Genomic DNA, 24474 nt, shown 5'->3' with positions numbered 1-24474 from the left:
CTGCCACATTGCAGTCGAAGCTTTGGTCGCAACTGTAATTCTGACAGAATTTAGGATCAGGTGGCCGGCTCAAGGTTGGCTCAGCCTTCCAGCCTTCCGAGGTCAGTAAAATGAGGACCCGGACAATTGGGGAAGCCAATGGCAAACCACTCTGTGAACAGAGTCTGCCTAGTAGACGTTGTGATGCGACGTCACCTCTTGAGTCAGTAATAACTCAGGCAGCTTGCACAGGGGACTACCTTTATTTTTACCCCAAATGTCTGAGGGTTTTTTGTAATTTCCTGTAGCTAGCAAATGTCTGGCCAAGCTAGCCACATCTTAACAGATCTCAGAAGCTGAGCAGGGTCCGTTCCGTTTAGTACATGGTTGGGAGACCACCCAGAAAGACCAGGGTGGCTAGACAGAGGCAGATAGTGGCAAACCACCTCTGTTTGCCTCTTGTCTCGAAAACTCTTCAAGGTCGCCGTAACTCGGCTGTGACTTGATAGCATTTTTTTACCACCCGATAGCAAAGGATTCGTCCCTGCCCTTCCACAGTCGATTCAGACCAGCTGGCGTGTGTTCTACCAATTCATGCTTACAAATGCAGAATCTCTTCCCTTTGGCTTTCTCCCACTGCCTCAATCCTATCAGCTTTCATGGAGCATTAATCATTTGTGAGAGGGCAGCAGCTTGCTGGAACGAAACAGCCCCAGGGCTTTGGGGCTTCCTCGTAGATCAGCAGGGCAAGAAAAGCCTTCTGTGCTCTCCACCTATCTTGAACTTGCTTTATTTACTTCCTTTGAAGCTATTTTATTTTTATTTTATTTTATATTTTGCTTGGAGAACTTCCAAGGCTGCTAACAAAACTGAAGCTGCTATGATTTATCTCAGAAAAAGATGTTAGTACAGTCAGTTGAGGGGCAGCAGTCGAGAAAATTGTACGCTTCCGCCTCAGAATATAGTCCCGAATGAACATGAAAATTGGCATTCATTGTTATGGGCTGCCTCTGCCAGAACCATTATTTTGTGCATTACTGACCATGGCTCTTTGATACAAGAGAATTTATAGTAAAAAATTATTTTTACTTTCGAGTGGATGGAGAGAAACGGGGCTAAGTTGGCACTAGGACCCGAGCGGAGCATTCCACAACAAAGAAGGTCTGGCATGTTGAGTTCTGTGGGGGAGGAATAGACAATCTTACTAACATCCCTTTCTGAGATAGACTATGGCTCATTCCGCACATGCAGAATAATGCACTTTCAAACTGCTTTCAATGCTCTTTGAAGCTGTGCAGAATAGCAAAATCCACTTGCAAACAGTTGTGAAAGTGGTTTGAAAACGCATTATTCTGCATGTGCGGAAGGGGCCTATATGTTATTTTGCAGTTGGCCTTTCATGCTGAGATTCCAGGCCAATTTGGATAGCTGAAACAGAGCATAAGCTCCATGTGACACATGAAACAATGAGTAGGACAATAGTTGTTAGTAGCAGACAGTGCGTATCATACATAGCAGTATGGTCTACAGCATCTTTCGGAACCATTTTGAAATAGCACAGCCTGGAGAGCCAGCGTGGTGTAATGGTTAAGAGCAGGTGCACTCTAATCTGGGCTAGTCACAGTTCTTCGGAGCTCTCTCAGCACCACCCATTTCACAGGGTGCTTGTTGTGGGCCGTGGAGGAAGGGAAAGAATATTGTAAGCTCCTTTGAGTCTCCTTACAGGAGAGAAAGGGAGGATATAAATCCAAACTCTTCTCTTCCTCATATTAGTAGCAGACAGTACATATTATACTATGACGACTGAGGCTGAGATTAAGCTTGGGAGAGCCACTCTTATCTCACCTCGGTCCTGGGTCCTTTTCCCTCCTAATAACTCCAGACAGCTGATTTCTCAAAGATTTATTGTAAAAGTTCAAAACAAAGAAATAAACATAAATGCTTTTAGAGAAATTGACCAGCTGTATGCTTCTTGAATGGATCTCTTGGGACCTCTAGCCAAGAGGTTGCTTCTCTTAGCTTAGCCATGATAGAGTCACCTAGGAGAGCTTTGTTCCCCTCACTCTCCAAGAAAACTTTTCCCACGTAAGCCATGAGGTTTCCAAAACGCGCTTTGTGAAGTTTCATGCTACGGCACCTCTGCCATAGTTTCCTGTCCCCCCCCTCCAGGAGATCCAAAGAGGCAAGAGATGGCTTTCACAGGTCATATGTGACTTCCCTTTACTGTATGGCTTGATAGCATCTTCATGAAACCAGCCCCTTTTGGGATGAAGTCTGTAAACTCCATGTTTATACTTCCAGCTTCCTAATAATACTGGTTGCATAATATCACATGTTTCTAGCTAGCCACTTGAAGTTCCGGCTAACTCTTTTCCATCCTGCAGCCCCTTTTAAAGAGTCTGAGGAATCACAGTCCTAGTATTTTCGGTACCATCTATCCATATGAAAATTACCGATGTTGCCACATCAGTCATCTCCTAACTAATGCAGAATCTGCTAACTACAATTCCTTTCATGCATAACATAGTCGCGCGGTGGCATGGCAGCCGAGAATAGAAGAAAATCGTGGTAACACAAAACACAATTTCAGACTAATACACAGACTAATAAGCAATGCAATCCCTCTTGAGCATTGAACTACAAGACTTTCATGCTTAGCTTTCAAGCACATGATCTGATACCTTCTTCTCTGGAGAAAACACAATACGTGTCTCTCCGTTTTGGAATTTATCTTCCATGATTTTCCGGCGATTTAACATCTGTAACATGTCCCTAGCCACACTTTTGCTTCCGAAATATTGTAGGCATTTACTGCAGTAGGCAAATTCCGCCCATATCAATGTAATGTGAAATCAAGTCAGTGTAACCTGGCTTGCTGCAGGGCATTATACCTTTTCCTTCAGCCAGCATTTCTGCCGTACAAGGAGCCTGCTGCTCTGGTGTGATACCTTTTAGCACTTTTGCATATCAAACCAAACAATTTCATCCTCAAAGGTTTTGCATTCAAAAGGACTTCCTCTCCATCCCCCCTTAACTTGAAGAATGCTGCTGCTCTTGGCAGTTATAGGATCTACCACATCAATATAGACTGCTTTGGCTGATTGTGTAATTACAGTTGTATCACCTTGTGGAAAATCCACCTTCTCACACAACTTTTCATCCTCCCACCTTCCAAATCCAACATTTTTCTTGGGGCCTAATTAGGAAACACTCATTTGTGCATTTCTGCGCTTTCTCATGGGTCCAAAACACAAATTTTCCCATTAAGCTTGATTAAAAAAACTTACATGTAATTCAACAACATCAATTAATCTTACACCAGTTTCAAAAGATGAAATGTTCATCTGTCCACTTCTCATGCTGTCATCCGAGAAAGTTTTCTATTCCTGGGGGCCGATCTCCTTCCACCAACCTTCTGGTGCTGGATGACCGCTATGGAGCTTTCGTTCGCGAGTGAGAAAAGCACGAAGCCGTTTCCAAAGATATTTTACCGTTTCCCTCTGGCGATTTGCTCTCTCCCCCCCCTTTCATAGAAAGGATGCTGGTAGCTTCCGAAGAGGATTTCATTCTGGAGCTTCTCTCGGCTTACTGTCTGGATAGGAACAGTCTCACTCCCCTGGAGGCTTTAGTTCCCTCCCCTTGAGACTTTTGATCCCCTCAGCACTGAGATTTTTTTGGAAGTTGTTTTCTCTGCTGTGCTAACGATAAAAGATTCCCCATAGCCTGTAGATGCAGCATGAAGGCTTCTTGGGAGACTCCTGCCATCCCGGCTTGAGAGAAGCCACTCTGAGCCCCACTCCAAGACCTGAGCCCTGGCCCCTTGACTTCTCCTGCACCGGATCCTGGCACATCACTTCTCCCAAAGCACTCATGCCATCAGCATCAGACTCTCTGGTTACCATCTCAACCTGCCGCGCCAGCCTTCTCCTCCCAAAATGCTCACACTGGAATCCGCGAAAGCAAAGCCTGCCATACAAATCCGCGAAGGTGTTTGCCTCTGAGGTATCCAGAGATCCCAAAATGCTGCCACCATATCATGAAAGCAAACCTGGGAGAGCCAATGCTTGTTTCATTAAAACCTGGGTTCTTTTTTTCTCCAATAACTCCAACCAGCTGAGAGTCTCAGCGATTTTTTATTGAAAAAAACAGAAATAAAAGAAATAAAACTTAGATGCAGTTAAGGGATTGCTTAGGTGGTCATATCCTTTGGTTCTTTGTCCCCATTCAGGGAACCCACTTGGCCCAGAGAGATCCTTCTCTGACCGTAATGTCTCAAAGATGGAATTCTAAAACAGCACGAACACACTTCTCGGGAAACTCTGTTCAGGCCCTTGCGAGGTAACTTAGGCCTTGCAGAGTTTCAATGCTGGCACCCTCTGCATAGTTTCCTGTCCACCCCCCGGGACATCTAAAGTCAAAGATGCTTTTCACAGTCATATGTGACTTCCCTTTACTGTAGCGATAGCATCTTCCATGACACGCCCCCTTTTGGGATGAAGTCTGTAAACTCCATGTTCACATACTTCAGCTTCCTAATAATACTGGTTGCATAATATCACATGTTTCTAGCTAATACATAGTTCAGCTAACTATTTTCCATCACATATACATATTAGTATAGTCTACGGTTCGTATCCTTTTACTAAAGCATCTTTTGGAACCATTTTGTAATAGTGCGGCCCTTTTACCTGTGTATGAAAGCCCTCCTGAGTGTGTTTTGCAGGTGTAAATCCCGACTCAGACGTGAAGATTCCTGAGTGACCTGCAGCCTACCTTTCTGTGCATTCGTGAAGGCGAAAATTCAGTTTCCTTTTTCGGCTTTTTCTCCTTTCGTTCAGGAGGCGAGGGCAAAACCGGGCGAGTCATTGACATCCGTGGCTGGGACGTGGAGACCGGGCGGAGCGTGGCCAGTGTCACGTGGGCTGACGGCACCACGAACGTGTACCGAATCGGACACAAAGGAAAGGTGGACCTGAAGTGCATTGTGGAGGCGTCTGGAGGTTTTTACTATAAAGAACATCTCCCTAAATTAGGTGGGACCTCTTGATCCTCGGGGTTTATAGGATATATTCAATGGTGGGATTCTTCTGGTTCGCACCACTTCGGCAGAACCGGCTGTTGAAATGGTGCTTGTAAACAGCCAATTGTTAAATTATTTGAATCCCGTCACCGGAACTGGTTGTTAAATTATTTGAATCCCACCATTGGATATATCTAGTTTGGAAACAGGGTTTACTGCTTGTCTTTAATGCCCAAAGTACACAGGATTGCTGATCAGATCTGCAGACATGTAATATAATTGTCAGGAACATTCATGGGAAGAGAAGGAGTATGGGTAGAGGCCATAGTGCTGGACAAAGCTGGCGAGGGTTATCTGTTCCGCCCTGCCTCTGCTTTTTCCCAGTTGGAAAATAATATACAGATACCTCTACTGTGTCTGTCATCTGTTTCCTACCAGGCCTGAAATCAGCCAAGGGGGTTATGTCCAGTTGAGGAAGTAACTCTTCCCTTGATATTGACAAGCTGGAACGGGTACAAAGGAGGGCGACCAAAAGGGTAAAAGGTCTGGAATCCATGCCCTACAAGTGCAGACTTAGGGAGCTGGGGATGTTTAGTTTGGTGAAGAGAAGGTTAAAAGGTGACATGATAGCCATGTTTAGATATTTGAAGGGATGTCATGTTGGGGAGGGAGCAAGCTTGTTTTCTGCTGCTCCAGAGACTAGGACCAGGAGTAATGAGTTCAAAGTGAAGAAAAAGAGATTCTACCTAAGCATCAGGAAAAAACATCCTGACAGTGAGGGCTGACGGTGGAATGCACTGCCTCGGAGTGTGGTGGAGTCTGGAGGTTTTTAAAGAGAGGCTGGATGGCCATCTGACAGGAATGCTTTGATTGCGTGTTCCTTTACTGCAGGGGGTTGGACTTGATGACCCTTGGGGTCTCTTCCAACTCTGTGATTCTATGATAGGAACTTCCCCTTTGCCCCCACTTGTGGGAAGAAGAAAGGTGAACAGATCTGCCTTCGAGGGGCAGACAAACTGTTACAAAATGTGCCCATCCGTTTTGGGGAGGCGTTCCAGTTTGACGTTCTGTGTCCTCCCAGGGAAGCCCGCGGAGTTGCAGAAGAAGGAGAGTACAGAGAGGCACCCGTTCCAACACGGTGACAAGGTGAAATGCCTCCTGGATATCGACATTCTGCGAGAGATGCAAGAAGGACACGGGGGCTGGAACCCGAAAATGGCCGAGGTACGGACAGAATCCGCTACTTTGGAGACATGTGCACCACTGCTGGTCGCTGCCCCCTTTGGGTGGCTTTGGGGATTGGGCCCAGAGGTGAATTAATGGGCATTGGAAAGTAGGTGAGCTTTCTCAGGGACAGAAGCCTCCCACACCTGCGTGGTGTAGTGGCTAAGAGCAGGTGCACTCTGATCTGGAGAACCAGATCTGATTCCCTGCTCTGCCACTTGAGCTGTGGAGACTTACCTGGTGAACCAGATTGGCTTGTGCACTCCAACACATGCCAGCTGGGTGACCTTGGGAGAGTCACAGTTCTTCGGAGCTCTCTCAGCCCCACTCACTTCACAGGGTGTTTGTTGTGGGGGGAAGGGAAAGGAGATTGTAAGCCCCTTTGAGTCTCCTTTCAGGAGAGAAAGGCGGGATAGAAATCCAAGCTCTTCTTCTTCTTCTTCATCTGGTTACTGCCACGTTGTACTGAGTAGTTTCCGGGGTTGAGTAGGTTCTAAAGAAGCACATTCTTAGCCTTGTACTGAAGCAGAAAACATCAGATGACATATCTCGCTCGATAATAAATACAAAATAAGGAGGTGTTTCCATGACTCAATATAATTCAAGACAGACCAGTACACACAAAACCTTTTTTACTCACAAATAATCCTTTCAACCTAATCTAATGAGGAAATCGAAAATGCTTCCCAAACTTTAATTTCTTTGTTATTAACCAAAACGGGAAGCTTAACTACTACTTGCTCTCCCTTCGGTCTTCCTCAAGGGGCCTCTAGCAGGTGCCCCACCCAGGAAGGCTTGGTTAGTTGTCACCAAATGAAGGACCTTCTTAGTTGTAGCCCCTTCCCTGTGAAATGCCTTCTCTGATGTCACCCGTGTCCTCCCAACCTTGTTTAGTTTCCGCAGGGCAAACAATGCCAAATTGTATAGACTGGCCTTTGGGATGTAATCCCATTTGGGTTGTTTTGTAAGTGGCACGGCGCTAGCCACATATTTTAACAGTTTAACATTTTACAGTTAAACATTTTATATTTGTTTCTGCTTTCCTGTTGCGCTTAATTTGCTTGTAAGGTTTTAATGTTAGCTGCTATGAGACCCTCTGAATGAGTGGCAACTACTCTGTAGAGCCAATCATGAAAGCCGGCTAATAAAGAACTATTAAGGTTACTTTTGGACTGAACCTTGCTGATTCCTTACATAAAGTCTATGAAGAAAGCAAGGAAAACTAACGGCGCCATCTCTCAAATTTTCCTTAACTGATCCAGTTTGCTGCGGAGATGCTTTTCTCTTCCAAAAACTAGCCTCGGCAGCTGTTAAAAAGTATTGAACTATTCTTTGTACTGATACATCCAGCACCTTAACTTAATTCAGTATCTCACAATGTCTGCTTTCATGTGCAAGTCTTTACAATTTTTTTTCTCTCTCGCCCACACTTCTCTCCGCCCCTTATTTTTCTATGTCTCTTTTCTATCCTAAAAGTTCATTGGGCAAACAGGCACCGTGCACAGAATCACGGATCGAGGAGACGTCAGGGTGCAGTTCAATACTGATATCCGCTGGACGTTCCATCCAGGAGCTCTGACCAAGGTGAGTTCTGCCGGTATTCTGTCCATATTGTTGAGTCCCAAAGCACTCCCTTAGGAGGTAGGAGAGGATCAGAAACGGAGACACGACATCAATAGGCTTAAAATTTAGTTCAGGTTTCAAGGCGAGAGACAAACTGAGGTGGTTTGCCATTTCCTGCCTCTTCAGAGCAACCCTGGACTTCCTCAGTAGTCTCTTATCGAAGTATTAACCATCAAATTCAACCCCCTGCAATGCAGGAAAACACAATCAAAGCACTCCTGACAGATGGCCATCCAGCCTCTCTTTAAAAACTTCCAAAGAAGGAGACTCCACCACTCTCCGAGGTAGTGCATTCCACTGTCGAACAGCCTTTACTGTCAGGAAGTTTTTCCTGATGTTTAGGTGGAATCTCTTTTCCTTCATCTTGAAGCCATTACTCCTGGGTTCTCTTGAGCAGCAGAAAACAAGCTTGCTCCCTCACCAACACAACATCCCTTCAAATATCTAAACGTGGCTATTATGTCACCTCTTAACCTTCTCTTCACCAAACTAAACATCCCCAGCTCTTGAAGTCTCTCCTCGTAGGGCATGGTCCATTTTGGTCGCCCTCCTCTGGACCCATTCCAGCTTGTCAGTATCCTTCTTGAATTGTACTTCCAGAACTGTACACAGTATTCCAGGTGAAGTCTAACCAATGCAGCATAGAGAGATACAATTACATCCCTCGATCTGGACACTACCATGTTTCCCCGAATATAAGACAGTGTCTTATATTAATTTTTGCTCCCAAAGATGCGCTATGTCTTATTTTCAGGGGATGTCTTATTTTTCTCTGTTCTGTTCGTCGGGCATGCTTCCAAACAAAAACTTTGCTATGTCTTACTTTCGGGGGATGCCTTATATTTCGCACTTCAGTAAAACCTCTACTATGTCTTATTTTTAGGGGATGTCTTATATTCGGGGAAACAGGGTATATTCCTACTGATATAGCCCAAAATCTCTTTGGCTTTCCCGGCCACCAAATCACACTGCATCACAGAGACTTTTCTATGATGGTATTATAAAACCTCTCCCTTCTATGTGTGTATGAAGGGCACGCTCTTCCCCTTCCTTCCTTCCTTCCTTCCTTCCTTCCTTCCTTCCTTCCTCCCATACAAGTTGATGCTTTATGGATTCAGTCATCCTAAACTTCTGTTTTCCCCAACATACTCTTCTCCCCACCTACCAATTTTTCTTTTTCCTTGCAGCTCAACACCTTTTGGGTTGATGATGTTGTCCGGGTGATAGATGATATGGAAACGGTCAAGCAGTTGCAAGCAGGTCACGGGGAATGGACGGACGAGATGGCTGCCGTGAGTCTCCTTTTATTATTTTGAGACAGCCCAGTAATTGTTTTTTTTAAAAAAAAAAACTGGTTCTCTTCCCTTCTGCTTTAATAAAAAATAGAAAAGGCTGTTATTCAGTGCCCCCTAGTGGTGCTCATATTAGTATACTTTCATGCACAAACACAAAACAAGTATATGCGTTGTGTACGCACGCACAGTATGACTGAGGCCCCTTCCTGGTCTGATCCAGCAGGCTAGTTCTTATGTTCTTATCAGATTTATGGAGGAGAAGTCGATCTATGGCTACCAATCTTGATCCTCCTTGATCTCAGATTGCAAATGCCTTAGCAGACCAGGTGCTCAGGAGCAGCAGCAGCAGAAGGCCATTGCTTTCACATCCTGCCTGTGAGTTCCCAAAGGCACCTGGTGGGCCACTGTGAGTAGCAGAGTGCTGGACTAGATGGACTCTGGTCTGATCCAGCTGGCTTGTTCTTATGTTCCGCACGTGCAGAATAATTCACTTTCAATCCACATTCACAATTGTTTGCAAGTGGATTTTGCTATTCCCCACAGTAAAATCCAGCTGCAAAGTGCGTTGAAAGTGGATTGAAAGCGCATTATTCTGCAGGTGCGGAAGGGGCCCAAATGAACTAAAGCTGTGTCAACAATAAAGGAAAGATTTCTCATGACATAATTATACTGTTATTATTGTTACAAGCCAAAAACAAGAAACAATTATAAACTGGAGTTAATTTCATTCTTAAAAGAAATAAACTGCTTCAATGCAAAACTGTTGAAGTCTTTATTAAGGTAAATGTTTAAGGAGGTCCTCCTCTTGATAATTCCTGGCCTGCAAAGAACTCTTGACGTTGTGGGTTGGGCTGTTGCCCGAAGTCTGCTAGTCGGTTGGAAGAACCAATCAGTGCCTTTTGACCCATAGCGGGTCTTCGAACAGAATAACTTGAAACATGACTACTGTTTTTCCCTTTCTGTTGCAGACCCTCGGGCACATTGGCAAGGTGATCAAAGTCTTTGGAGACGGGGACTTGCGGGTTTCTTTCGCAGGCCAGTCCTGGACCTTCAACCCTGCCTGCCTGACGGCCTATCAACGAGAAGAGGATGCCAACCTCATGACCATCGAGGACGCGAAGGAATCTAAAAGTGAGAGCGCGAGATGAAAGCAGAGCCCAGTGTCTAACCCTCTAGGTTACGTTGGCGCTTTGGGGGCTCTGAGACGTGATTAGTTGAGCTGGTGCACTAGAACGGCATGTTGAGAGATGAGACGGGATGTTCAGAAATATTCCAATCTCTCCCAGAACAAGCTGTGGCAGTATTGAAACCTCATGAGCGTTCATGCTGACTTCTTTAGCTGAAGCCTTTGTACCTCTTTAACTGGGCATGATTTGGTGGTGTAGGAGGTTAAGAGCTCGTGTATCTAATCTGGAGGAACCGGGTTTGATTCCCAGCTCTGCCACCTGAGCTGTGGAGGCTTATCTGGGGAATTCAGATTAGCCTGTACACTCCCACACACCCCAGCTGCGTGACCTTGGGCAAGTCACAGCTTCTCGGAGCTCTCTCAGCCCCACCTACCTCACAGGGTGTTTGTTGTGAGGGGGGAAGGGTAAGGAGATTGTAAGCCCCTTTGTGTCTCCTGCAGGAGAGAAAGGGGGGATATAAATCCAAACTACTCCTCCTCCTCCTCTTCTTCTTCTCCTCCTCCTCCTCCTCCTCCTCTTCTCCTCCTCCTCCTCCTCCTCCTCCTCCTCCTCCTCCTCCTCCTCCTCACATGGGTTAACTGTGGTTCTCATCCCCACACAGGCACCTTGCTCTCTGTGCTGGGAAGGCTGCTGTCGCAGAAAATTGAACTGGACAGTCCAGGCCGCCTGGTTATAGAGGCCGCCCATGGGAACGTCAGCAAAGTCCGGGATTTGGTTCAGAAATATTCTGACAAGGCAAGTCGGTTTGTGAGGGTGGGAGACATTAAATGCACCCAGGGTACCAATGAACGAACGAACGAACGTTTATTTACAGTTAACAACCAATAATACAATAATTCATAAAAAGCCACATTCCAAATTTTTACAAAGAGGTAAAAAGTTAAAATATAAAATAGAACTTATTTTAACATTCCTCTAAAAGAATTGATGGTCTCCTATCCACCTGCTTTCCTGTATTTATTTACTAAAACACAAAACGGAGCTACATTACTGGAAATTCTCTGGTCCTTACCCAGCAGCAAATAGTTCAGTTTCCATTCATTCATTCATTCATTCATTCATTCATTCATTCATTCATTCATTCATTCATTCATTCATTCATTCATTCATTCATTCATTATTTCGATTTTTATACCACCCTATCCCCAAGGGGCTCCGGGCGGTGTACAACAAAATTAATACAAACGAGTTAGGGACAAACCATACAAATAAAATAACAGCAGCCCATAAAAACTCCAACATTAAAACATACTAAATTTCATTAAAACAGCGGTAATATCATAATAAAGGCACCTGGAGAATCCTTATGATTTATGATCTTTTCCAGCCCATTCAGTCAAGTTAGGCTTCAAGATTTCTTCTCTAAGCATATCATATAGAGGGCACTTAAGCAACTAGCGAATCCACTTCTTCCAGTGAGCAACCACTCAACCTCTGCTCATAGGGGATTTTCTTGAATCTGCCCTCTAGGACAGCAGATGGTGGGGTGTTACTACGAGCCAATTTAAAAATGTACCTGTTAAACTGGGGGTTTGGCCACTGTTTGTGCAGACTCAGCACACCAGAGATCGAAAGCACAGACAAGCACAGCGCTCACCTTGCAGGCATCACGCGTCTCGCAGCCTGGTGCGCACAAATCTCTGAGCACATGAAACACAAAACAGCAACTCGAGCCGAGTCCCTGCGATGCTGGTTTTCCAGTTGCGAGGGGTAGGGACGGTTGGCCGTTCGTTTTCATCAGTACGACTTTCCCTACAGGTCGATATAAAAAACCAGGGCAGAACGGCACTGCAGGTGGCCTCTTACCTGGGCCAGGTGGAAGTGGTGAAGGTCTTGTTGCAGGCCCATGCCAACATCAACCTGCGGGATGAAGAAGGGGACACGGCCCTCCACTATGCAGCCTTCGGGTTAGTAACGTCTGAATTTCTTGTTGCTGGGAAACCAGCGTTGGTTCCTGATACCCCTCCGTCCTGGTTACATGTAGAATTTCTCTTAATTCCACCATCCTCCATGCTATCTCAGTGGCTGTCATGTTGTTGAAATTGGCCGAGAGCTTGACCGTATAAATATCTGATACTGCCTTGAATTTGTACTGTTGGGGGGGGTCACATTTCTTATGCCAATTTTCTTTTAGCAATTGGCATGTGGTAAATTTCTTGGGGAGTTGTAAAGCTTAGCCAAAACCTAAATTTAATTTCACCCTAAGTATTCAGGAAGATTCCTAGAGAAGGTGCTCCGTCAAGGTGGATTTTCACATAGGTGTATCCACTCTTCCAGCTTGAGATAACTGGTCCAAGAAATTGAGAGTTGGCAAATCCACTCATTTAGTGAGACTAGAAGGGTTGCGACATGTTTTGACAACCTGAGCCGTGACCGTTTGTAGCTGTTCCCAGACACCCTGGCATCCTCCATTTTGAGAAGCCGCATAGAATGAGGATTTTGTGCAAGAGATTACCGATTGCTAACAAATCTACCTGGACGCAATATCTGTGTTCTGTAAGTCATTTTTAGGTTTTGTCCCCCCAGAAACCAAGCCGAGGTGTCCCACCTGCTTATCAGCAAAGGTGCCAATCCAGACCTCTTGAACAACGTCAAGTGTACGGCCCTGTACATTGCGGTCAACAAAGGCTTCACGGAAGTTGTGCAGGCCATGTGCGAACACAGCTGTGACGTCAACCTGCCGGTGGGTTCCGTACATAGCCGATGAAAAGATTGGGAGGATGCAGGGATTGCTTTGGGTGGGGAGAACGGTGGGAAACAAAGTACTAAGCGGGGGTGGGGGGGGGAGCAAGATCAATGAAAAATGATCAAGAACGCAAAGGCCCAAGTTGTAAGAACCAAGTATCAGGTGATGCCCAAGACCTTGGAAAGCCCCTGGCATTAGAAGAAGAAGAGGAGGAGAAAGAGGAGTTTGGATTTATTCCTCACCTTTCTCTCCTGTAAGGGGGCTCAAGTTGGCTGACAAGCTCCTTTCCCTTCCTCTCCCCACAACAGACACTTTGTGAGGCAGGTGGGGCTGAGAGAGTTCAGAGAGAACTGTGACTAACCCAAGTTCACCCGGCAAGAATGTAGGAGTGCCGAAACGCATCTGGTTCACCAGATAAGCCTCAGCCACTCAGGTGGAGGAGTGGGGAATCAAACCCATTTCTTGGGCTAATCATAGTTCTTCTTCTGTGCCACACTAGTCCACACAAGCTTGACAAATCCCATGTTGAAAACCTGCTATAGGCTCAAGTGAATCAGGACCCTGGAAATAGGGGGCGAGATCAATATTTTTTCCACATTTGAGGAGAATCTCACCTCTGCCCTCTCTCATCCCTTCCACCTGCTAGGATTCGTTCGGCGACACCCCTCTCCATTATGCCATCACTGCCAACTTCAAATGCATCATTGAGACCCTCACAGAAGTCCCCACTATCGATTTCACCATCCCAAACCGGCAAGGATTCAACCTGCTACACCATGCAGCCCTGAAAGGAAACAAAATGTAAGCATTGTTTGTTTGTTTGTTTATATTCTACTTTTCTCCCCGCAAGAGACAGAAATAAGGGGTTGGGGAAAGCAAAATATGATCTTTTCTCATACTTAACTGTTGCCCTGGTACTCATTGGCTGAAATGCTGTGATGTCATGGACTGTGCATGAAAATTTTGGATATAGTCTGTGTCTGGGTAGGGATGCCTCTTGAGCCAACGTAGAGGTTACCTTGATTTCCATAATGGGATGAATGGCTGGATATAAATTTAGTTAATAATTATATGAGGAAATTGGTTTCTGGGCTACAGGGTCTTTTTGGTGATGGCACCCCTCTGTATGGAGAACACTGTCAGAAATATCCATCAGGTACCTTCTGTTTTTAGGTGCTATCAAATCTGTGTTTTTATTTTCTCATACTTTTTGGTGAGCTTTTAAATACAATTTTTCTGCCATTTCCAGTGTTGTTTATTATATCATGTCTGTTGGACAGTCGAGTCTTCTGCGCGGGAGGATTTTGTCTTCTGCTGTTTTGGGTTTGAATCATAAGCAGCCTTGAAAGACGGGGTGTTCTAAGTAAGGAAACAAATGGAATGTTGGCAAGCAGGTTCAACTTCTGTGAGAGAAGGGAGAGGTCAATTTAGCTCAGGGAAGAATTTTATGGTCTAGGGCCCCTTCTGCGCATGCAGAATAATACACTTTCAATCGACTTTCACAATAGTTTGCAAGTGGATATTTGCTATTCTGCACAGTAAAATCCAGCTGCAAAGTGCATTGAAAGTGGATTGAAAGTGCATTATTCTGCATGTGCGGAAGGGCCCTAGGTTTGGAGGTACTATAAGTTGCAAGTGGATGAAAAAAGGATATGAAAGTTTGCTGACTGTATTAACTAAATCTTAATTTTTGTTTGCCAGCTGGGCAATTCTTTAGAAAAAGGAGGTGTGGAAATAATGACATTGGAGTGGAAAAGAAAATTGGTTTTTACTAGGACAGAAATGTAATGCAGGCTAAAGCAAGGTCTTGCAGAATTGAGCCTCTTAGTAGTTTGTTCTTCTGTGGTGACTCTCACTTTTGAAATGTGCCTTGCCTAGGCCAGATGCATATGTAAGCACAACCCAAAGAATGCTAAGAGTTTTTTTGGGTTCTGGCAGAATAGAAACACGGCCACACAGGGGCATCGTTTGCTAGGAAGCTTTAGGAAAGAGGACGTTTGAGGTTTATTTCTGTCAGAAAACATCATTTTGAAGTTTCCCTCCTCAGAAGGAGATTGGGCTGCTGTTAGTAGTCTTTAACTCTTGTACCCTGTCCTTCTTTCAGGGAGCTTAGGGTGAAGCCCGTGAGGGCATTCCGGGTTTTTGCACCCCTTACAACAGCCCTGTAAGGTGGGTGGGTCAAGGTGAGAGTTGGCGAGGTCCCTGAGATCACCCAGACAGCCCCGTGCATGCAGAGATTTGGCCCCAACCCCTGGTTCCAAGTTGAACCACAATTTCGCATAGCTCTTTCTCAGAGGACGCATGCTGCCTGAAGATGAAAAAAATGAAACCATGAACGGCCTTGTCTCCGCTTTTCAGGGTGAGGGTATGACTCAAAAGTCTGCTGTTGAATGTATTCTGCGTTTAAAAAAAAAAACTTTGAGATGTTTTTGAAGTTTTGTGTGGTTGTTTCCCTAGGAACCAGAGGTTCTGAAGGAGAATCACTAAACACACAGACCGTCCTTCCCAAATGACACTTTCTCCTCTACTATATCCATCATCTTTCTTGTGACACCCAAGATCCTTTCCTATCCCCTCCCTGTTCCAATTTGGACTCCTCATCCGTACTTTCAAACCCCTTCGTGACTGCACCTCCCACACCTCTCTACATTCCTATCCCAGAGGCTTTGGGAGGGGGGAATGGCACCTCCAGGAGCCCCGCCCACACCCCCACACCCATCATGGAGTCCTGCTTCCCCCCCTTGTCCCTAGGGCAGTACACCCCTGCCCTATGCAGATCCTTCACTTCTCCACCTGGTATCTCCTTCCCTTTGAGCCACTCACCCCCTTCCCCCCAAATCACCTGTGTGATCCCTCCTTCTCTCTGTAAAACACTGTCCTACAGATGACACTTTAGGAATAAAAATAATAATCCTTAAACTATACCACTGCCAATATGTTTTTGTTTAGCTCTTTGTAAATTAAGGAATTTTGAGTGGGGACGAAGAGCTTGGGCTTAATAAAACCTGGGGGAGGGCACAACCTGGGGGGCACGAGGAGAGATGCTGCCAATCCCCACCCCTTCTTTTGAGCCTGTTATCATCTTGCAAAAAGCAGGGGACGGAAAGAAACCGAGTGCCGTCCGCTGAATCCCTCGGGGGGTTCATGCTTCTCATTATCCTTCTCTCTTTTCTTTTTTGTTGACCCATGTATGCTTGGGGAGGTCCGAGAGGAGCTCGGGTTTCCTCCAGCTCTTAATTCGATCCTGTGTGCAGAGGATGACTCAGGCTCTCGCACCGATACGTGTTCCCGAGGCTGCTGGCTCCCGAAAACCGATCCCTCCGGCGCTCACCACTAAAGGACATTAATAACCGCTGAGTGGGCCCGTCTCTCTGCTGTACGCTCGCCCTTCCTGACAAACAGTGCCAGTCCGGATACTCCGTCCTCTTCTGCCTCCTCCTCTTTTTAATCTTTTGCTTCGCACTCTTCAACCTCCTCCAGAGCCATCAAGAAGATCCTGGCAAGAGCCCGGCAGCTGGTAGATGCCAAAAAGGAAGACGGCTTCACAGCGTTACACCTGGCTGCCCTGAACAACCACAAGGAAGTGGCCGAGATCCTAATCAAAGAGGTAAATCCAGAAACGGAGAAAGGGGGTGCTTTTTTTGTCGGTGAAACTTGCACTGGGTTCACGTAAACATAAGGAGGTGTCTCACTTTTAGTCTCAACAACGGTCCATCTAACTCGGTGATCTTCAGCTTCCAGGATCTGAATCGAGGAAATTCCAGTCAGTCAATCAACGCTGTTCTCTGCCTCAGTCATTTCCCCCTCTCCCAACATGGTGTAGGGGTTAAGAGCAGGTGGATTCTGACCTGGAGAACTGGGTTTGATTCCCCACTCCTCCACTTCTGTATCTAGCATAATTATTACTAAGGATTGTCGAAGGCTTTCACGGCCGGAATCACTTGGGTGCTGTGTGGTTTCCGGGCTGTATGGCTGTGTTCTAGCAGCATTCTCTCCTGACGTTTCGCCTGCATCTGTGGCTGGCATCTTCAGAGGATCTGATCTGATCTTCGGAAGATCTTTGGGATCACGTCCTCCTAGGGGAGTCTCAACCACAGATCTGGCCAATCCCAATGCTAGAACATGCTCGCCAACAAGCCTCAACCCATCCTGCTAAGGATCTTCACTTTCCCTTGATCACTGAGGAGGCTTATCTGGTGGAACTGTCCAGATGTGTTCCCTTTCCTACATTCCACTGCTGGGTGGGACCTTGGGCTAGTCACAGTTCTTTGGAACCTCTCTCAGCCCCACCACTACCTCACAAGGAGTGTCTGTTATTGGGGAGAGGAAGGGAAAGGAGCTTGTAAGCCACCTTGAGTCTCCCTACAGGACAGAAAGGTGGAGTATGAATCCAAACTCTTCTTCTCCTTCTTCCCCGGCTCCAATTCTCCTTTTTCCAGGGTCGTTGTGATGTGAACCTCAAGAACAACCGCAACCAGACGCCCCTCCACTTGGCAGTCACGCAGGGCCACATGGAGATGGTGCAGCTGCTGGTGAGCCATGGGTTAGCGTCCATCTAGCGCCCGAAGGCGAGGGCCGGAGACCGCGACCATGCACATTGTCCCCCTTGAGAGAGGCAGAACCTGATGTCCATCATGGCTGACGACCAGCCGGACAATGAAGGCAGCCTCATTGCCAAGGTAAGACTGAGGAGCTGAGCCAATTAAAATCTTTGGATGGCTTCGTGGAGCCCCGTGGGTCTTTCCTATTTCACCTGAGCCCAGTTGTTCTAACAGCTGCAGTACCACCTTATGGCCATTTGCTTAGCCAGGTGGAAGCCAGGAGTGCTCGCAGAGGAGAAAATAGGCTGAAGTGGCCCGCTTTAAGCCACCGCAGCATTATGGTGGCACTTAAGTCTGGTTGGTGGAGTACTTTGTTCAAAGACTGTTCTGTCTCACAACCATTCCAGCAGTCTTGCCCCTCCCCAACCACATGTCCTGAGTGCCACAGTCTCCTCCAGGTGTGCACAGGTAGGAGTGGGGAAATCACCGGAGATGCTTAAAATTCCACTTTCTTCTCTCCCTCGCCTGCCACGTCAGCTGCAGGCTTCTGGTTTCCTGGGCAACGTTGAGCTGAACGTCGGGGCAGCTATTGCGTGCTATTTAGCACAAGAAGGGGCGGATATCAACTACGCCAACCACCGGGGCAAGTCCCCCCTCGACCTGGTCATGGATGGAAGCATCGTTCAGCTGATCAAGAACTTCTCCCAAAAATACAGGTAGGTCTCGCCCCATCCTTTGCTGCCTCCGTTATGGAAGGCATCTTTGCTTGACATCTGTTCTATTCAAGACATTGGTCCAGGGTGGTATAGTGGTTAAGAGCAGGTGGATTCTAATCTGGAGAACCGGGTTTGATTCCCCACTTCTCCACCTGAGTGGCAGAGGCTTATCTGGTGAACCAGATGTGTTTCTGCACTCCTACATTCCTGCTGGGTGACCTTGGGCTACTCACAGTTCTTTGGAACTCTCCTCAGCCCCTCCTACCTCCACAAGGAGTCTGTTGTGGGGAAAGGAAGGGAAAGGAGCTTGCAAGCCACCTTGAGTCTCCGTACAGGAGAGAAAGGGGGGTATAAATCCAAACTACTACTCCTCTTCCTCTTCTTCTGATCCTCCTGGGATTCTGGACAAGATGGAATTTTGGTCACACCCAACATGGCGTGTCCTTTCTTCCATAGCCTCAGGCCACACTCTACAGAGTAACAATAATATTATAGCCCAACTTTTAGGGTGGTAGTTAGGATTTGTAGACTTGGATACATGACAAGCTATGATCATTCAGAAAGCATTATATGCACACTGAGTTGTGCCCGTTTAGTCTGTTTTCTACTCTGCTGGTAATGAAGGGCTTGGTAATAAGATACAATGGCGTATCTAGGGGGGGACAGAGGGAAAGGCAGAGCCAGAAGCCATGGGGAGCCTGAATTTAATCACTTTAGCCCCCTTCCCAAATCTCCCCCTATAAGCCCAGCCCTAGGCGGGCGAACTCTCCCTGCAGCGTCCACGCACCAAAATCTTCTGCGCCCAGGGTGTTTTGCCCAGCTGCAACATCGCATTTCGGATGATGGACAGAGGAAAATGCTAGCAGCATTTTGAAATGCACCCTAAAAAGCTTTCCACCGTTCTTCAGGGAGTGGTGCCTTACACAGCTGGCAAGCCCACCTCATCTTCTCAGCTTAATACGGAAGGTTGTTTCTTTTAGAAGCATCTGAGTTACAAAATTCATTTGAGCAGTTGACAGAACTAAGAAATTTAGGGCAGTTAGAGAAGCCATGTCTGGTGAAGAGCGTTTTCTTTAAAGTATGAACCCCTAATTTCCAGAGTTCTTTTTAAAACGGAGGTGGAAGTCGAGACCTAGGCAACCCCCCCTCTCCTTCCATCCTCCCACCATCGGTTCCCAAGCACGTAGCTCTCCAAGGCTGTGCTCTCAGTTCGGGACCCAGGAGCAGGGGAACAAATCCAGTTTATCAGATTAGAGTCTGCCGCTCATGTGTGTGTAGGAGGGAATCAAACCCGGTTCTCCAGATTAGAGTCCACCGCTCTTAACCGCTGCACCCGAGGAGAGGGGAAAAGACCAGCTGTCCGAGGTTACTTCTAGCATACCACAAGGTCTGATAATCTCTGGCACGTAGGATTGGGAGGAGGCAAGTGGACAAAACTTGCAAGTGGACGGGGGGATTTTTGGGCACCACAATTCAAGCCCTCTGGGGGTAGGGTGATATAAAAAACTCAAAAAAATTAAATAAATAAATAAATAAATAAATAAATAAATAAATAAATAAATAAATAAATAAATAAATAAATAAATAAATAAATAAATAAATAAATAAATAAAAGGACATTGACAAGCTGGAACGGGTCCAGAGGAGGGCAACCAAAATGGTCAAAAGTCTGGAACCCCATGCCCTACAAGGAGAGACTTAAGGAGGTGGGCACATTTAGTTTGATGAAGAAAAGGTTAAGAGGTGACATGATAGCCATGCTTAGATCTCTGAAGGGCTGTCATGTTGGTGAGGGAGCAAGCTTGTTTTCTGCTGCTCCAGAGATTAGGACCAGGAGTAATGGGTTCCAAGGTGAAGGAAAGGAAGAGATTCCACCCTGAACATCGGGAAAAAACTGCTTGAAGATGGGGCTGTTTGGTGACAGTGGAATCGCTACAACCCAAGTGTGGTGGACTCTCCTTCTTTGGAGGTTTTTTAAAGCTGGCTGAATGTAGTGTTCCTGCATTGCAGGGGTTTGGACTTGATGACCCCTTCCAACTCTATGATTCTACGATTTAGGGAAAGTGAATTGTTAGGAAAACGTTGCATCCTGCCTGCATCCCGTCCCTGTATGTGTGGCCGTAGAGACCTGACTCGCCCTCTCCTTTTCTGTGCCCACAGGGATCAGCAAGACTCCTCGGAGAGTTCCGCAGTGACGTGCAGCCTGCGGCGAGTCCACACGACCCCCAACACCATGACCAACCTCAGCGTGGCAAAGGTGGCCGCCCCTTCGGAGTGCCTGGTCTGCTCGGAGTTGGCTTTGCTGGTCCACTTCTATCCCTGCCAGCACAGCATTGTGTAATGCGAGGTATAGAGGCTGAGCGCCCATTGATGCATACAGGCACTCTGACCAAAGTCTGTGGGGGTCCTTCTCATGCAGATAAGGCGTCCATTCCCAATGACACACACCTCTGCCAACTCTCCCGTGGAGGACATTTCGAAGTCCCAACCGTGCTTAGTTTCCAAAAGCTGATGAAAATGAGCTACACTGTACCACTGTTCCTCTTTGGGTCTTCCTATTATTTCTGAAATTAGTTGTCCTGGCCCCACCCAACAACACACACAGACACATCCCCCACCACATACGCACTTGTCTGGGACACTGAATCTGCCTGCTAGCTGATATGACCCAGTGATGCCATGTTTGTTTCCTTTCCACGTCTTCCTCAGAATGTTCCAGGAGAATGAAGAGATGCATCAAATGCCAAGTGACGATAACCAAGAAGGTCAAGCAAGGTAAGAACCTCTGGCCGCTGCCTCCTGTTTTGATCTGAAAAACATAGCAGCCACATGTTGAAACACAGTACCAACGAGAATAAAGTTATAAAAGCTAACTGCTGCTGCTAATAACAATAACAACAACAACAGTACCAGGTGACAGCAGGGTCATTGAAAAAGGACACAAGAAGGTCACCACGGTTTGAAAATCGAGCTTCAGCGTCTGTGGCACAAACCAGCTGAGGTCGTCCCAGTGGTAATCGGCACGCTGGGCACCATCCGAAAACACTAGGCCAACGCGAAACATCTTTGAATTGATTGACCAAAATTAACATCTGTCAAATTCCGAGGAAGGCAGCCCTGCTGGGATCCGCACGAATACTATGCCGATACATTACAACTTCCTAGGCCTCTGGGCGAGGCTCGAATTGTAATGAAAGGCCAACAACCAGCTAAAGATCTGGCAGCTGTGAAATCAACCAATAATCATAAGAACATAAGAACTAGCCTGCTGGATCAGACCAGAGTCCATCTAGTCCAGCACTCTGCTACTCGCAGTGGCCCACCAGGTGCCTTTGGGAGCTCACGTGCAGGATGTGAAAGCAATGGCCTTCTGCTGCTGCTGCTCCTGAACACCTGGTCTGCTAAGGCATTTGCAATCTGAGATCAAGGAGGATCAAGATTGGTAGCCATAGATCGACTTCTCCTCCATCAATCTGTCCAAGCCCCTTTTAAAGCTATCCAGGTGAGTGGTCATCACCACCTCCTGTGGCAGCATATTCCAGACACCAATCACGCACTGCATGAAGAAATGTTTCCTTTTATTAGTCCTAATTCTTTATAATTTATTAAATTTCTATACCACCCCTCCCCTTCCAGGCTCAGGGCAGTTGACAACAATTAGTAAACAAGATAAAGTACAATAACCATAAATTTGGAGAACAATAGCTCGTTAAAAACCTATACTTTCTAACCAGTTCAGATGGCAAAATTATAACAAACCGGCTGCTTCATTTTGCACCAGCTGAGGTTTCCGGAGCATCTCCCAGGGCAGCCCCATGCAGAGCACATGACGTAGTTGTCCAGCGGCACCCCGCCTCTCATTTCCCTTCTCTCTTTCTCTCGCCCTCTTATCAGACAGCACAGAAGTGGAATGCAGCCCCGGCTCAGAATCGACGGATCAGCAAAAACTCATGGAGGACCTCCAGAACCGGTACCGGCAAATGGAGGAGCGCATCACGTGCCCAATCTGTATCGACAACCAAATCAAACTGGTCTTCCAGTGCGGGCACGGCTCGTGCCTGGAGTGCAGCGACTCCCTGGCGGTGTGCCCGATCTGCCGACAGACTATCCGCGAACGGATCCAGATTTTCGTTTGAGGGCGGCTCCTCGGCTTCTCTGCCCTCACCCCCGCCCCCGCCCTGCAAAAAACTTTGGATTCGATTTTTATTTTTCTGAAGAACCATGACCGGCCTAACATGTTTATAGCGAACTGTGTTGAAAATGGAGGGGTGTGTGTGTGTTGTCTTAGCAAGTGAAAAGAGCCCGGGTGCTCCACACAGCCACGTTTTTGTTTTGGACAAGTAGAACAGCCCAAGATGGCGGACTTGATAGAGCAAGGATTGCCTGTTAAGGCCAAAACATGGGCCCCGCCGTCCTTTGGCGGAGTTTATTTCTTTTCACAGCCTTACCCAGCTTCAGAAGGAGAAAAATTACATTGCGTCCAAAGGCGGCAGCTGTCTTTCAGTTCCGTGAGAAACCGATACTCTTGCACTTTAAAAGGCGGAGTGTTACTGGACTCCGCCCTTCTCATGGAGGGGAGGGTCCAAGGAGGGACATTTTTGCCCAACCAAACTTTTTTTTTTTTGAGGTTATGGAAGTCCCCAAATTGCTGAAATGTGATGAGCAAAGATGGACAGAGGTGGCCCGTTTGTGTGGGTGGGTGAGGTACGAGTGTGCCTTTCAGGTAAAGTAGTGAATGTTTCTTGGTGAAAATATAACACGGCAACAGAAATATTCTTCTTATCGGGCAGTGGTGTTTTTCTTTGTCCATTGCAGTCTGTGATATCAGAGTGTTACCTTAGACATTCCTCAACCAACGGCAGATGTCGGTAATACAGTCGAGGTATATGCAGAGTTTTTGAGACGTTACAATAAAATCAAAAGAACTGGGGGGGGGGGGGCTGAATCTTGCTTTTGGCGACAGCCCTTAACAAAATACCTCCTGCAGAACTGCACATTTACAGCCCCATCACACTACCCTGTTTCCCCGAATATAAGACATCCCCTAAAAATAAGACATAGTAGAGGTTTTGATGAGGTCACGAGAAATATAAGACTTATCCCGAAGAGTAAAGACATAGCAAAGTTTTTTTGTTTGGAAGCATGCCGACGAACAGAACACAGGAAAAAATAAGACATCCCCTGAAAATAAGACATAGCACATCTTTGGGGCAAAATTAATATAAGACACTGTCCTTTATATCGAGGCTTCTGCGACTATGTCGTGGTAAACGAATACTGGCACTCCAGATGTTATGGACTACAATTCCCACCAGCCCCTGCCAGCATGGCTAATTGGGCATGCTGGCAGGGGCTGGTGGGAATTGTGGTCCATAACATCTGGAGTGCCAAAGGTTCGCCACCACTGCACTATGTCATGGTTAAGACGGCGTGCGGGCTCAGCATCATCGGGCATACACCAAGGCCCATTCCGTACATGCAGAATACTGTTTGAAAGTGGATTTTGCTATTCCGCACAGTAAAATCCAGCTGCAAAGCGCATTGAAAGTGCACTATTCTGCATGTGCGGAAGGGGCCCCAGACCCCTCCTCGGCATGGTACAACTGCCAATCCCTGCAGTACCCCTGCCGTGACAGCTTGCTTGCTCTGCCTCCTTTGAGCAAAATGTGCAGTTTCCGCCATGGTCTTTCAGGAGGGCCTTCCTCGGCTTTATTTTTTGGGTCTGAATTGCTTCTCCCGCTTCCGTCCAATGTTCTCGTTCCTCTGTGGAAAAGCAACGCTCTCCTCTCCCGTCTCCCATTCCCCCCCCCCCCAATCTTCAGAACAAACACGCACGCACGCGGCCGATATTGCATCCAGCCCAAACAGCTAGGCGTGTGGTCGGCAGAACGAGAGAGAAACCCCAGGAACCACTGAGGGGGTGGTCTCTGTCCCTCCATCCAGCTGTGAAGGGCAGGTGAAGACAGGCTTAACGTGCTGGGAAGGAAGAAGGCTGCGAGCATCTCTGTCTTCCCGCTGTGCTTTGTAGAAGAGGGAAAAAACAGCCACCCAGTGAAGCAGTTCGTGCCCCAGAAGCATAAATACAGATCCACAAATCCACTGTCTCTTGGTTTTTTGGCGGTTTGGCTAGGTTGGGGAAACCTGATCCCAAAATAAGTACTTGCGATGTTTGGTTGGTGCGAGATCTTGCGGAGCCTGCTGTG

The 24474-nt window shown here is 46.8% G+C and overlaps 1 protein-coding gene across 1 annotated transcript in view; it reads left to right on the top strand.

Moving 5' to 3' along the window:
* The window catches only part of MIB2 (MIB E3 ubiquitin protein ligase 2), a 64510-nt gene extending 41457 nt beyond the window's left edge, over positions 1-23053 (top strand). Inside the window, 16 exon segments of the mRNA XM_048519197.1 lie at positions 4818-5012; positions 6081-6223; positions 7700-7807; positions 9034-9138; positions 10110-10272; positions 10930-11063; positions 12087-12235; positions 12855-13011; positions 13661-13815; positions 16495-16621; positions 17454-17693; positions 18093-18271; positions 20432-20608; positions 20846-20853; positions 20981-21046; positions 22166-23053. Of these exon segments, the coding sequence (XP_048375154.1) occupies positions 4818-5012; positions 6081-6223; positions 7700-7807; positions 9034-9138; positions 10110-10272; positions 10930-11063; positions 12087-12235; positions 12855-13011; positions 13661-13815; positions 16495-16621; positions 17454-17693; positions 18093-18271; positions 20432-20608; positions 20846-20853; positions 20981-21046; positions 22166-22407 (2348 nt within the window). The 3' untranslated portion in view covers positions 22408-23053.
* Positions 23054-24474: the final 1421 nt, after the last annotated feature.

This window comes from Sphaerodactylus townsendi, linkage group LG16 (assembly GCF_021028975.2).
Source record: "Sphaerodactylus townsendi isolate TG3544 linkage group LG16, MPM_Stown_v2.3, whole genome shotgun sequence".
In the NCBI taxonomy this organism is placed as follows: domain Eukaryota; kingdom Metazoa; phylum Chordata; class Lepidosauria; order Squamata; family Sphaerodactylidae; genus Sphaerodactylus; species Sphaerodactylus townsendi.
Note: the sequence above shows the minus strand (reverse complement) of the source record. Positions and strands in the feature narration are given on the sequence as shown.